The sequence below is a fragment of the Peromyscus californicus genome, unplaced genomic scaffold (assembly GCF_007827085.1).
Source record: "Peromyscus californicus insignis strain IS unplaced genomic scaffold, ASM782708v3 Scaffold_7__1_contigs__length_154581171, whole genome shotgun sequence".
Taxonomy (NCBI): Eukaryota; Metazoa; Chordata; class Mammalia; order Rodentia; family Cricetidae; genus Peromyscus; species Peromyscus californicus.
In genome coordinates this window covers 82,396,014-82,410,318 of record NW_026294595.1, presented here as the reverse complement: position 1 = coordinate 82,410,318, position 14,305 = coordinate 82,396,014, and the positions used below count along the sequence as shown (strand labels likewise).

Genomic DNA, 14,305 nt, shown 5'->3' with positions numbered 1-14,305 from the left:
AATCCCCAAATTTTGTGGTTTTGTTTGTGTTTGTTTGTTTTTGTAGCTGCACACATACACACATACACAAAATGGACTAAAGTCTAGCATTTTGGTGCATATTTAATAAAAAAGACCTTAAGCCATAATTGCTGTAGCTGCTGGGTGCCTTATTTCTTCAAGAATTCTTTCTGTGCATGCAATAACTTTGGTTAAATTATTCTGGACTTAAAAGGCATAAGAGTATTTAAAATAGTACGGTTTCTGAAGCATCATTGTAACAAACCAATTTCAAAAGATTCAGCTGCTGAAATTTACTTCATAGTCCCTTTGTAGATCAGTTGTTCAGATTTTAAAACAGGAATCATGTGCTGTTATCTGTGTAGTCATTAGTCTCACGAAAGGAAAAAAATGATAAAATAAGACTAAGAAAGCATTCTTCCAATGATTGTCATTGAACTGATCAGTATTTTAGTAAACATTCACAGTATGAAGTCTCTCTCTGTCTTCAGCATAAAAAGTAGTGCAAAAGAAAAAAATTCCAGTCTCATGACCTGTGAACAAAACTTGGTACATTTCCTCCAGAATGTTAGGCATTTGCTATTATACCTCCCCAAAATTAATAATAAAATATAATCAATTTCTAAAGGCCCCTGCAGCCTTTTCAAAAGTTAATTTCCAGTTAAAAATAAACTTTAATTAAATCCAAGATTAAATTGTGACCTATATTCTATTAAATAATTTACTTTCTCTTTTTTCTACACAGTAATTCTTACAATTTCTAAAAAAACAACTACGGAATCCAAAGACATAGGAGATATTATTAAAACACTGATAAAAGACTGCTCAAATTCATTAGTTCTTACATAGTAAATACTTCAGAATGCCAACTTTTCCCGTCACAGCACAATTCCCAACAATGTTGACAATTTACTTACGTACCCATGTGCACACACGCTCACACATACACACACACTCGCTCTCCTCAGGACCATCTTTACTATTAACATTTTTCCCATTATGTGCAAAATTCTTGCATTCTATTAAAAAATATAAAGATAGATCTGCTCTATTTAAGCCTCCCTCTTCTCCAAGATGTATCATTTATTTGATATGCAATACAAATTTAGTCACAATTATGCCATGTATTACCATTAAACAGTGTACTACTGTATGCATTGCAATCATTTGCATATTTCATTTTCATAACTGCACTCTCTATGCATGAATATATTTGGAGATGGGGGGGCAGTGGCAGGTGAAGAAAGCGATTCACACATCGGTCTCCACAGCCTTTGCATTAGAACAATTGTTTTTATCGGTCTCACTATCATCCCCCTTTCCCTGACACTTGTCTTCCTTTCCACATAGAGATTCCTTAACCCCTTCTTCCATCTCTAGATACTCTGACTTGTCCCCCAGGGATGAAGAAGTGGAGCTCCGAAATTTCTTGAGCAAATTAGAAGGGAGGTATGGACAACTAACTGCATTTTGTGTCAGCTGGGTCTGCTCCTCATTTTCAGTCTCTCTGTGGTAGAAATAGTTAAAGTTAGACACAATCACAGGCACAGGCAAAGCAATGGTTAAGACACCTGCAATGGCACACAGGGACCCCACAATCTTTCCTCCCACTGTGATGGGCTTCATGTCCCCATAGCCCACAGTTGTCATGGTTACCACAGCCCACCAAAACGCATCCGGGATGCTTTGGAAGTGGGTAGTGGGTTCATCTGCCTCTGCAAAATATACAGCACTGGAAAAGAGAATGACCCCGATGAAGAGGAAAAAGATAAGGAGGCCCAGTTCCCGCATGCTGGCTCTGAGGGTGTGGCCCAGGATCTGCAGGCCTTTGGAGTGTCTGGAGAGTTTGAAGATCCGGAATACTCGGACCAGACGAATGATCCTGAGGATGGCAAAGGACATGGCCTGCTGCTGCTGGCCATTGCCACCTCCTTGCTGCTGGGCCAGATCAGTGCCCAGAGTGATGAAGTAAGGCAAAATGGAGACAATATCAATGATGTTCATGATGTTTTTGAAGAAGAGAGCTTGGCTGGGGCAAGCAAAGCATCGAACCACAAACTCAAAGGAAAACCACACAATACACACTGTCTCCACGATGAAGAAAGGGTCATTGAATATTGTGTGCCCTGAGTTCTCCAGGTGGGATGCCGATGTGTCATTCAACAATCTGCTGTGCCCACCTGCACTCAGGGCCATGATGAGATCTCTATCATCTCTGAACTCGGGCAAGGTTTCCAGGCAAAATATGACAATAGAGATTAAGATGACCAGGACAGATACAATGGCTATACCCCTGGCAGGGCTAGAACTCTCTGGATATTCAAAGAGAAGCCAAATCTGTTTTTTAAATTCATTCTCTGGCAGAGCCCTGTCCTCCTCTTCTCTCACAAAGCCCTCATCCTCGCGGAACTTGAGCAGGGCTTCCTCTCCCAACTGATAGAACTTCACCTCCTCAGTGAAGATATCAAAGGGGACATTGACTGGCCTCTTCAGGCGCCCTCCTGACTGGTAATAATATAAAATGGCGTCAAAGCTGGGTCGGTTCCTATCAAAAAAATACTCATTGCGCAAAGGGTCGAAGTACTGAGTCCTCTTCTCAGGGTCTCCCAACAGAGTTTCTGGAAACTGGGCCAAAGTTTTCATTTGGGTTTCAAAGCGTAGGCCGGACACATTTATCACCACACGTTCACAGCAATCACTGTAGCGGACTGAACTGTAGCCACCACCACCCCCGTCATCCTGTGGCAGCAGGTCTGTGTACGAACACCCATCCCCATGGTCATCTTCACTATAGTAAAACCTTCCCTCCTCTTCCTCCTCCTCTTCCTCCTCCTCATCTTCCTCTTCCTCACTCAGCTCCCTCAAGATCTTCTCTTCAGAGCCACTGGGCATCAAGTCCGAGCAATGAGGAAAACTGCTCTGCCGGTGGTGGAGTTTCTTCTTTTCAGTTCGCTGACGCCGCCGCCGCCTCCGACTCCCTCGGCTACCTTGAGGATCATGGGAGGAGTAGGCCCCTCGCGTCTGGTGGTGATGATGGGGGCCTCCACCAGAACCCCCAGTGCCTTCAACAGCAGCCGTGGCAGCTGCCACAGCAGCAGCTGCCGCCGCCCTGGAGTGAGCAAGTCTCTCGCGCTCTCGGGCCCGGGCCTGGGCTGCATAACCATAAGGCATATGACTGTTGCACCCTGAACTCTCTGCACTCACCATTGCAACCTCCATGGTGGTGGTTCGGGGAAATGGCTGGTTCCAGTTGTAAGAGAAGAAGAAAGAAAAATAGGTCAGCTTATTTTCTTACCAAATTAAGGTAAGTTTGGAAGCCTTAAGCAGATTGCCTGGAAGACTTAGGATATTTTCAGTCCAACTTTGCATTTTCTGTTTTTAAATCAGCACACCCCATGCTCCCTCTTCTCAGAGATTCAGCGTTGCTTTCCAGAGCTTGGCTAGTCTAGACAACAGCCTAGTGCTCCTCAAACATAAGTCATGAAATGTTGCGGTCTCCCAAACACCTACTTGTTTTGGGGTAGATGTTCAAATCTGGAAGTATGTCTGGGATGAGGTTGGTGATGACGCTACAAGACTCAAAGGCAGCAAGAATCTGACAGCCAGAAGTTGTGCCTAGAAAATGAAATATATTTTTCTGCATGGAAATTGTCCAAAGCCCAGTCCATCCAATTTAAATAAAATGTAAATATGTCTTTAGTCTTAGCACTTGCCTTCTAGTGATGGCTTGACCCATGTTAAGATGTGGCTTAAAATATGTCCAACCATTGCTGCTCAGTCTATGAGGATGATTTCTAAGATCATTAAAGGCTTCATGGACCCACAGATAATGTCAAGTTGTAGAAAGAGGCAAAGACCATGGAAGGCAGAGAGGGTGGAAGATGAGGTTCCAGCAGAGGCAAACCCAACTCTGAGGTCTCCATAGAAATCAGGAAATGAAGAACATCCTTTGGCTAGACTCATTCAGAGAATCACTTCACCTGAGGAGGGATGGGAAACAAGCACAGGAGAAAAATAAAAAGAATCAAACCATAGAGAGCAAACAGCCCTTTAATCCACATACACTTCTTCTCTTGTCCTCAAGCAAATCACGAGACACACACCAGGAGACCATAACTTTTCAAGAACACAGGGCAGGATGCTCTAAAATCTCTCCCACTCAACATCCACCTTGCTTTCTTCTTTGGTTATTAGTTCAGCTCGGTTCAGAGTGTGTGTGTGTGTGTGTGTGTGTGTGTGTGTGTGTGTGTGTGTCTGTCTGTCTGTGTGTGTCTGTATGTATGTCTGTGTGTGTGTGTGTGTGTGTGTGTGTCTGTGTGTGTCTGTGTGTGGCAACTCATCTATTTTGCTTCTGTCCGTTCTCAACCCACATGGGTCTTGTTTTCCTCTGCCCCTTCAACAATGCCAGGTTTTAATCTCACTAGCATTCTCTTCACTCCACAATAACAATTCTGTGGCTGTTTTCATGATTCATTTATCTCAAGGAATTCTCTTTAAAATTTTCACTCATAAAATGTTGCTGAATTAAGAACTCTTCCATTTATGACTTTACTCAGAATTAAAGAAGTGAAAAAAAAACAGTTTTCTTTAGTTTAAACTGAAACTACTTGAATGAACATCAATTACCTCATCTATAAAGTGTAAACAACACAGTCCATCCCCTCCCCCCCCACACACACACCTTTGTAAGGACCAACTGAGATCATGGATGCTATCAGATGGCACACTATCTTGCACATAATGAATGGCAATGAATATGACAGTTATGGATAACACAACATTAAACTATGTTGTCACCTACCCACCCACTCCCAAAATTCACAGTCTTTGCCACTGTCTAAAGTGGGGAAGGACGGAACTTGAGCACCATCCAGGGTACTACGACACTCACCAGTAAGAATCTGAATCTGGCATTCTCTGATCCCATGAAACATGCCCCTGTTGTTTTTTTCTCTACTCCAGCTTCCTGAACACTCCCTGCCACCCACAGCCTCGAAGCAAATCCCAGTTCCCACATCTCTTAGTAACCATCCCCTCTCCTTGAAACCTCCGTGTTCACCTGCTCTACTCTTCTGGAATGTGTGGATGTTGCCCTTGGAGTACACACTCTACCCCCTTTTAATCTTATCCTGCTCTCTCATTCTCCAGTTCACCCCACAATTTTTGGCAGACCCCAATCTGCCCTGCCATCACCTCCTGGCCCTCTTTTCTTACTTTGCTCTCCTAAGTCCATTGAATTCAGCTCCCCAGCCAGAAGTTCAGAAACCTTCTGCCCCTAACTCCAGTCTCCTCCTGCTTCTTCCAAGAAGACTTCTAAGAATACAGAAAGTGACCCAAAGAATTGGGAAGGATGATAACAGGTAGAATTCAGGGCATCCTCTAGCTTCTATTATTGGAAACACTTGGGCAACATGAGAGCAATGGCTTTGTGAAGCCATTAACAGGATCCTACCCTTGAGCACCTGCTGCTCTTTGCTGTTGGTGTCAGTCCCATAACTTAAATGAAAAGCAGGAAAATGGCAAACAGAAGATATCACACACACACACACACACACTTGATTAGACAAAAATATAATAATAACAATCCAGGAATACACCTCAGAAGTTATCCCTGGTGACATCTCCTCCTCTGTCTGACTCATCACATCAGCTTACATTCAGAAATGTTTACCATGGAGAGGTCTCCAAGACTTTACTTATAAAACTGTCCTATGGCTACGTATGTTCACTTTGGCATGTCAGACAACATCCTTAAGATTGGCACAGTCCAAATAGCCTGAGAATTTGTTCAACTTCTCAACATCCACAGTTTGCATATATATCACTTAAGTAAGTCCTAAGTAACTGACATGCCCATATATTTACAAATGTACAGCTCCCCCTACCACCCAAGCAACTCCCCCAAAGGTCGTGGATTAGAGGATCTTCTAGCTCACTATTAACTCTACTAGCTCTAGAATCACCGTCTTTCTGCCCTACAGCAAATGCTTCCTTATTCATATATTTATTTAGGCTTGTTAATTACTGTTTTTCTAAGTCACTCTTCCACATTCAAAAAGCAAACTGTGTTCCTTTTAATTGGCTCCTAGTTACCTCACTATCCTAGAGAGGCAGAAAGAAGGAAAGGGAGAAGAGAGGGAGGGAGAGAAGGAGGGAGGGATGGGGAAAGGGGAGGGAAGAAAGAAAGAAAGAAAGAAAGAAAGAAAGAAAGAAAGAAAGAAAGAAAGAGAAAAAAGATAAGCCCATCAAACCATTTTTCCAACAAACCCAATTGGTTTAAAATCTCTCTTTCTCCAGGTATTCCTCTTAGGAGAATCAAGCATACTTTGTGCAAGAGACCTTTGCAGGGGTTTTCCTCCTCCTTTCTTAACACCATTAAACTAATAGGATTTTGCAAGGTACCTATTCCTATCTCTATACTCCCAAACACCAGCCAAGCATCCCTCTTCTCTTATCCAACAACAGCAAAGCTGTTTTCCTCTCAAGATGCTAATTTCTGCAACTGTGGTAGGGTGGTACCTGAACCAAATCTGAGAGAAGAGCAGAAAGAAAGGGGACAAAATTAACAATTAAAAAGGTGATACAATCAGACAAGTCAACACCGTAAGAAACACGTACTTCATTGCACACCATTTATCCAGTCCCCGTGGACTGCTCAAACACTCTGAAAATGCATGCCATCCTAATGTTGGGAGAGGCAGCAATACAGACCCGCTCATCAGCTGTTCGCAAAGGAGAGGAACGGTGAGGCTGGGATCAGGCAAAACGAAAACGATGCTGAATCTAAACCCCACCTCACTGGGGAACGACATCTTTAATTGCGCCCTGGCCTCCAGACCTGGGTTCCCGCTCAGGCACATTAAGCGGGGCGCACTCGCCCCATCCCCTGGGTTGCCCCCAGAGCGCCGCGTTGCCTCTGCACCTCCCTTCTCCCACCTCCTGGTTTATTTTTAACCGCCTTCCATTCATGTCCTTCTGTCACATTCTCGATATTATTTATTCCTCAAATGTCCACAGTTTCTCAACAGCCAAAAGAGTAGGGTGGGGGAAAGATAAGAAAGGTATCATACTTACCGTTCCCAGCAAGTGAGAAAAATAAAAATAGAGAAAAATCCCCCGGTGATTTGTTTTCCCCCTCAAGCTGCAACAGCTGGAGGAGGGGCAGAATCGTGGGGGGTGGGGGCGCAGTACAAGAAATCACTCGGATTTGGCAGGTGGAGGCTCCCAAATATCCACGGAACAAGTTCTGTCCCCTTGGCCGGGGTAGGGGGTGGGGGGTGTCACAGAGTCCTCCTTACTGGAGCCCAGAGGTGGGGATTAGGGACGCCCCAAGGTAGACCCCGGAGATTCTTGGTTCCTCTGGAGTTCGGCACAGCAGACCTGGGCTGGGAACGGAAGTCAAGGTTCCCCCGAAAAAGACTCAAAATCCTAGACAGCAGCGATCACTTGTTAAGCCTGGATTCCTTCTCCAGGATTCATCCCAGTCTCGCTCTCTAGCTGGCTGCGGGAGCAGCACACGCCTCCCCTAGCTGCCAGCGCGCACGGGCGGGGGCGGGGCCAGGCCGGGCCGAGGGTGTGGCCTTTGGGGCTGTCACCCGGGGCGCCTCCCCGCGTGGCTGGGCGGGCTCAGTCACGACGCTGCGACCCCACCCGTCGGCCCAGCCCCCACGAATGCTTAGCTTCTGGAAACGGTCCCGGGAGCACTTGACTATCACCCCCAAGCGAGGAGCAAATCCTGGAGACAGATGTGTCCCGCAGGAGCTGGAATAGAAGTCCACGCCACAGTACAGGTGCCACTAGAGAGATTGGGAGAGGGACTTTGATGGGAAATGCAGTCCAGAAAATGGGGTGGATAGCTTGGGGCGGTTTCCCTCCCTGCCCTGATCTTTCTTCATCTCCCCTGGCACTGGTCCTCTGTTTTCTTCCAGAATGTGCAGGAGTAGGGCTCAGGTGCATCTCTGGCCAGACTGCAGGTCCAGGAACCTCTGTTTCCCCCTGTGAGTGCACCCCAGCCATAGTTTCAGTCTTCCTAGAACACCAGAGCCTGCAGCCTCAGCTCCTGGGTTGGGCCTCCCAACCTGGGTGAAGGTTACTTTGCACCAGAAGCATAAGCCGCAACAGGAGGGTGGTTGGAGGGTTTTGGGCAAACTGCAAAATGGCCTAGGCTGGAGACTTTGGAAGGCTGAGGTGACCGTCACCTCTGTGAAATTGCTGCTGCAAAAATACCTGAGTCTTAACCAGAGGCTCCATGTGGGGGCGTTGGGGAGACTTTATATTCGTGTCCCTATCTTTACTGCCATCCACCTACTTTTTAAAAAAAGTATTCCACATTACCAAGCCCCTCGGGCAGGGAAGTGTGTCCCAAAAAAGGCAACCACACCCCAAATGAACTTTAGATGGTTTCCTGGGTGGTTAGTTTGTGAAATGTCTCTGGGACATAGATGTGGGTGTGCAATTTTGAATAATCCCCAGAAAAGAAAGGTTAGCTCAGAGAGAGGGGGGAGGGGACAGAGGGGAGAGAGTAAGGTCAGGTTCAGGTCTCAGACATCCTCCTCAGCAACCCTGATGGATCCAGCAAGCACTATGGTACCCAGCTCCAACTGCTGGAGCAGATCCGACCTGGGTTGCTCAGTTGGCACCTGGGTTGCCATACTTGCAGGCAGCTTTGTTCATGGGCCCTATTGGGCTTCCTTCTTTTGTGATTCCCAATTAATTATTAAGGGAAATATTCCTGAGCTGAATTATAGATATGCTGTGTGCACTGCACTCACCTCGTCGCTGCTGACGCAGAGAAAGACACCTGGAAGACTGCTTTACTTGTTTAATTTTTTAAATAATGTGGGGGGTGTGGGGGGGGGAGTCCTGAATTTGAGTTAGTGAGAGGGAAAAAACAAACAAATAAAAACCTGGTGCAGGGTCTGGTTTCTCTAACTTCTCCCAGTCAATGCCCCTTGAGATTTTGGCATGAATAAATTTACCTGGGAACATCCTCCACCTCCCACTCTACTTTGGTTGTAGGCGGAGGACCAGAGACAAGTAACCCCAGGCAGCTCTGGAGAACCTGGATGTTCCAGCTCATTCCAGCAAACAGAAGGGCTGATTTCTCCAAAACTGAAAGTGATCATGTTCACTTCCAAAATAGGCTAGGTCACTGTGCAGTCTCACAGGTGCCAGAAACAGATGACGAACTTAGTGTTGGACCATCAGAAGGATGTTTCTTGGGGAGACAGAATCAGGGCTGAGGGCATACAGTATACTTGGGACCAGTTTCTAAAAGCAATTTCCGAGATCAATCCACAGCAGCTATGGAATGCTTCCAGGGAAGTGAAAGACAAGATTGAATAATGTACTAAAGATAAAGGTTCTAATAAAGCTTAGATGTCTTAATTGGATCACATGGAAATTTTGTGAATTATGCTTCTGTATGTCACTGGCTATTTGTTCTTATTATGGACCAGAGAATTTTGAACATTTAAATGCTTGAAATCTTTATAAACGTCATTATTTCTTAGCTGTCACGGGGAGCAACTACTAAATTGTAGTAATAACACAGCTGAATAAAAGCCATTCTGATGAAGGTACTCATTCAGGGTATTGAATGAATATTTATTGAATACTTGGTCATGACTTGTAATAGTCATTGAGTGACCATCCCATCACTGAATATGTTCCAACTCTCTGCATGTACATTGTCTTGTTTAAGAAGCATGACTAAACACCTTGTATGACAGGTACTATTGCATCAGGAAATTGAGAGTTACATGGGTTATATAACTTGGCTAAAGTTGTCTAACTTCTGACATAGTAGCAGAACTAGGCCTTATATGTGTGACTTTGCAATGTGGGCGGAGTCTATACTCAGTGACAGCAATGCTGCACAGTCTATGCCCACATACCCATGTAAGCTAATAGCCACCACAGATTCATAGGCTGGTGATGAAGCAAGACACCTCATGCTGTGATGCAGATATGAAAATGCTGTGCCTGGGGTACAGAGAACTTAACAGCACCCATTCTAAAGGAAACTAACAAGGACTTCCAAGAAAAAGAGAAAGTCTAAAGACTTGTGAGAGTTAGAGTGGCTATTATGGAAAATTGAGGTGGGGAGCACTAGCAGGTGGAACTGTTGGGTTAAGATGAGACTACCTATGAAGATGAGATGTCCCTCTCTCAGCCCTCTGCCCCCATTCCAGCACACATACATACAGACATTTGCATGCCCACATATATACTACCCTTTTTAGCTCTCTGCCCCCATTCCTGCAGACACAGTCACACACGCACACACACACACACACACACACACACATACACACACACACATGCAGACACAGGCATGCACACACATACACTCCACTTTACCCACTTAAGTATTTTTTTAATTAAATAACAATTACATTTCTCTCCCTCATACTCTTAGGAACTCTTTAGAAACACACATATTGAGCAGAAAGATTTTTATTTTCCTTTACTTTTTTGTGACTGATAAAATATCTGCTTTGACTAAGTCCTAAAACTCTCTTTTTTTTTTTTTTATTTTGCAATACAATTCAGTTCTACATATCAGCCACGGATTCCCTTGTTCTCCCCCCTCCCGCCCCCCTCACCTTCTCCCCAGCCCACCCCCCATTCCCATCTCCTCCAGGGCAAAGCCTTCCCCGCAGACTGAGATCAACCTGGTAGACTCAGTCCAGGTAGGTCCAGTCCCCTCCTCCCAGGCCGAGCCAAGCGATCCTGCATAGGCCCCAGGTTTTCTTGCCTTTCTTTATCATCACCTAGTCAAAACTCTAGAAGCTTCCCCACCTCCACACCACACTTACCTAATACCTCAAATAATTTATCCTTGGCTTTGAAGCCTCCTATTCATGGCACAAATATTCTTCTGTTCTCCTTGACTAGTGTGTACTGGTCCCAACTGAACAACGATATTCAGTTTAGCCCTCACCACCTTTTCAACAATCCTGTGACACTTCCTGAGAACTTGCTGTGTCTTCAGAAATGGACACTGTATCTGGCCCAGGCTGTGGATCAGGAAAGAGCTTTCCATCACTGCAGGAAGTCTACTAGGTATGCTGGGGATACACAAACTGGAAATCAATACTTTTATACCTTCTAATTCCAGATCCTCAGAGCTCCAGTTTTAAAGTTCTGAAATGATGTAAAGAAGAGATAGAATCAGGGAACTTGTTTTCATGCCACCCCCTCCAGATTCATAGGTAAAGATCCTTTGGACAGACCACTACTCTCAACCCAAATGAGCCACTCTGCTAGGTGTTGCTCATAGTTGGGCTTTCCAGTGGTTCCTCACCCTCACTTCTTATATGATACTCAGGTCTTAAGATTGCAGAAAGGCACATTTATTTCTGACAACAGTCCATTTAAGTTTCTGTAGCAAAATACTGTATGTAGACTTGGTGACTTACAAACAACAGAATTTATTTCTCACAATACTGCAGGCTAAGAAACCCAAGAACATGATGTTGGCAATATCTGTATTTGCTAAATATCCATCTCAAGGTTCACAAAGCCTCCTTCTAGCTAAGTCCCCACATGGTAGAGATGGTAAGCTAGCTCTACGGGGCTTCTTTTATAAGGGCACTAATGGATTCTCAAGAGATTTCCTGGAATAGTGGTACAATCATCTAATACCATTCCATCAGGGATTAGAATCCCAATTTTAGAATCTGGGATGGACACAAGTATTCAGACCACAGTAGAGAAAGAGAGACCACTCAACTCAGTGACCTTGATCACAGCACTTGCCAGACAGCACAGAGAAGAAGACATTGCCACCTGCCCTGGGTGAAAGCTGGTCATCTATAGGTGAGAGTCAAGAATCAACCTAATAATTCAGTAAAGCTGACAGAAGTCACACAAGAGACAGAGAGAATAGATGTCCATCCAATGGAGATTACAAGGAAAGGTTCTTGGGCAGAAGTGGGTCCATGCCAAAGGCTCATCAAAGAAGAATGATGTGTGAGAGAATAAGCAAACATCAGAAGAGGATACAGCATGAAGAAATGAGTTTCTTCTCCTCCAAAGTATTTTTAGACACAGTGGTGATAGAGCGAAATTGGTTTGGTCTTAGTTACTGTTCTATTGCTGTGAGGAGACTATATAACCAAGGCAACTTACAGAAGAAAGAGTTCTGGGGCTTGCAGTTGCAGACGGTGAGTCTATGGCCATCATGGCAGGGAGCATGGCAGCAGACAAACAGATGCAGAAGCAGTAGCTGAGAGCTTACATCTGGTCTAAAATCACAAGGCAGAGAGAAGTAACTGTGAATGTCATGGGCTTTTAAACCCTCAAACTCCACCTCAGTGACACATCTTCTCCAAAAAGGCCACACCTCCTAACCCTTCCCAAACAGTGCCACCAACTGGCAACCAATTATCCAAACGTACGATCTTCTAGTGGGCATCCTTATTCAAACCACCAGAGTATACCATACTCAAACTCAGGACTATGAAAAAGCATTTCAGGATGGGATTCCTGACCCTTTCTAACTCCACACACACAGCATACATGTAGAGTGCATATCCCTGCTCAAAACCAAGTTAGCAACTTTGTAGTGACTAAATGGGATGACTTACAGTATCTCCTGGCTGTGACACCTCTTTCCTCCAACTATGAATATATCTTAGAAGTCAAGTGGATGAAATGAAACAGGCAGAACCTTAAATCAAAGCAGGCATAGATCTCTAATCATAAACTACTCAGAAGATAGCCCAATGAGTTCAAGTATATCATTCTCTAATGCCATCCACATTAACAGTTATGCATCATTGCAGTTGAAATCCACTCTGCTAAAGATATTATAAAAGGGTAAAATTGAATCATCCTTTTTATCTCCTTGTTCTGTTTTCTTTTTAGGTGATTAGGAAATAGGGCAGTGGTGGGACTTGTTGAAGATGAAGCAGATGTTGGTGGAGGGAAAAAAATCACCCTGCTCTGGCTTAATTATCATGCCTCAAGCAGAAACAAACTTGAGTCAGGGATGGACCGAGGCAAGATGAGGTAAGAGATAGTATGTCAGTTTTACAGACACTACTACCACCATACCCCTGGGGCAAATACTCATAGTTTATATCGAAGAGTTTTTCACAGACACCCACATGTGGGCCTTTGCAATTTTAAAAATCCTAGAGTACAATATGGAGCTTGTGAAAAATGAATTCCAAACTCTTAAGGATCCTTTAAAGATGGTCACTGATATTAGGCTGGGTCTCCTTCTGTTAAAAGTTGGACTCTCCCTTCTATCCCTGTTTTGATTTTAGATGGCATTCAGCCTCTGAGGACAGGCATCACCAGTTCTTATAGAACATCACTGTTCTGTAGCCTAAGATATTCATGTTCTGTTTCCTGGCTGCTAACACCAATGTACCCTTGACTATTGCTCCTTCAGTAGGCCCACATTCTTTCCAATTTGACCACATTAGAAACACCTTGCCCAGGATGTGCTTTGCAAAACAAGAACCATTACTGTAGGAAAGATGCTGTGACAAAGACGGAAGGAAGATATTTCTAATGGGCAAAGATCAGTTTTAAAATCTAACCAGGTTTGGAGAGATGGTTCAGAAGATAGCAGCATCTGATGCTCTTGCAGAGGACCAAGATGCAGTTCCCAGGACCTACATGTTGGCTCACAAGCATCTTTAACTTCAATTCCAGAGGGTCTGATACCATTTCCTGGCCTCTGTGAGCACCTGTCACCCACATAGTGCACATACATACATACAGGTGAAACACTCATACTCATAAAATAAAAAGAAATCTAACTATTGGGCTTGAGATGCTCTGTCTTTAAGAGTACTTACTACTCTTTTGAGGATCCACGTTCAGTTCTTAGCATCCAAGTCTAGCATCTCACAATCACTATAACTCCGGTTACAGGAATCTGATGCCCTCTTCTGGCCTCTACAGGTCCCTGCATTCATGTGCACATAGCCACATACCCACAAACATAAAATAACTAAATAAATAAATAAAATATTTATGAGATGAAGAGATAGCTCAGCAATTAAAACTAATTCCTGCTTTTCCAGAGGACCCAAGTTTGGTTCCCAACAGGTATGTTGGGTGACTCACAACCATTTGTAACTCCTGCTGCAAGTATTATCCAATAGCCCTCCTAGTTTCCATAAGCACCTGCACACACATGGCATATGCTCACACAGACACATACACAAAAATAAAATGAATAAATAAAATATTAAATTAATATAATCAACATTATTTCTTCCACTTACATTTTCCACTTTTGGTTGAAGGTAAAAACACAGTTGTAAGAGTTAGCCAACAGATA

At 44.2% G+C, this 14,305-nt stretch overlaps 1 protein-coding gene and 1 long non-coding RNA gene across 16 annotated transcripts in view; one reads left to right on the top strand and one right to left on the bottom strand.

The window, feature by feature from the left end:
- Nucleotides 1-84: 84 nt before the first annotated feature.
- On the bottom strand, nucleotides 85-7,503 carry Kcna4 (potassium voltage-gated channel subfamily A member 4). 3 transcript variants are annotated; one of them, XM_052723377.1, is made up of 2 exons: nucleotides 7,075-7,503; nucleotides 85-3,980 (listed from the first exon to the last, which is right to left on the bottom strand). In XM_052723377.1, exon 2 carries the CDS (start codon nucleotides 3,217-3,219, stop codon nucleotides 1,252-1,254), a length of 1,968 nt encoding a protein of 655 aa, XP_052579337.1. In that variant the 5' UTR covers nucleotides 3,220-3,980; nucleotides 7,075-7,503; the 3' UTR covers nucleotides 85-1,251. The 3 variants fall into 3 exon arrangements, with proteins under 3 accessions (XP_052579337.1, XP_052579338.1, XP_052579339.1); XM_052723378.1 differs by lacking the exon at nucleotides 7,075-7,503 and adding an exon at nucleotides 6,712-6,891; XM_052723379.1 differs by lacking the exon at nucleotides 7,075-7,503 and adding an exon at nucleotides 4,892-5,538.
- Nucleotides 7,504-7,592: 89 nt separating this feature from the next.
- Nucleotides 7,593-14,305, top strand: part of LOC128100763 (uncharacterized) — a 151,682-nt gene continuing 144,969 nt past the window's right edge. For 2 of the 13 annotated variants that reach the window (XR_008214916.1, XR_008214924.1), the window contains exons 1-2: nucleotides 7,603-7,790; nucleotides 12,874-13,017. This is a non-coding gene — a long non-coding RNA (uncharacterized LOC128100763). Of the gene's footprint in view, nucleotides 7,791-12,873; nucleotides 13,018-14,305 lie in introns of all 13 variants that reach the window. The other 11 variants (XR_008214918.1, XR_008214917.1, XR_008214912.1 and 8 more) reach the window with 9 other exon arrangements.

What these genes read in the sequence shown, in the direction of transcription:
- Kcna4 (XM_052723377.1), bottom strand. Translation starts at nt 3,219, where the DNA reads ATGGAGGTTGCAATGGTGAGTGCAGAGAGTTCAGGGTGCAACAGTCAT.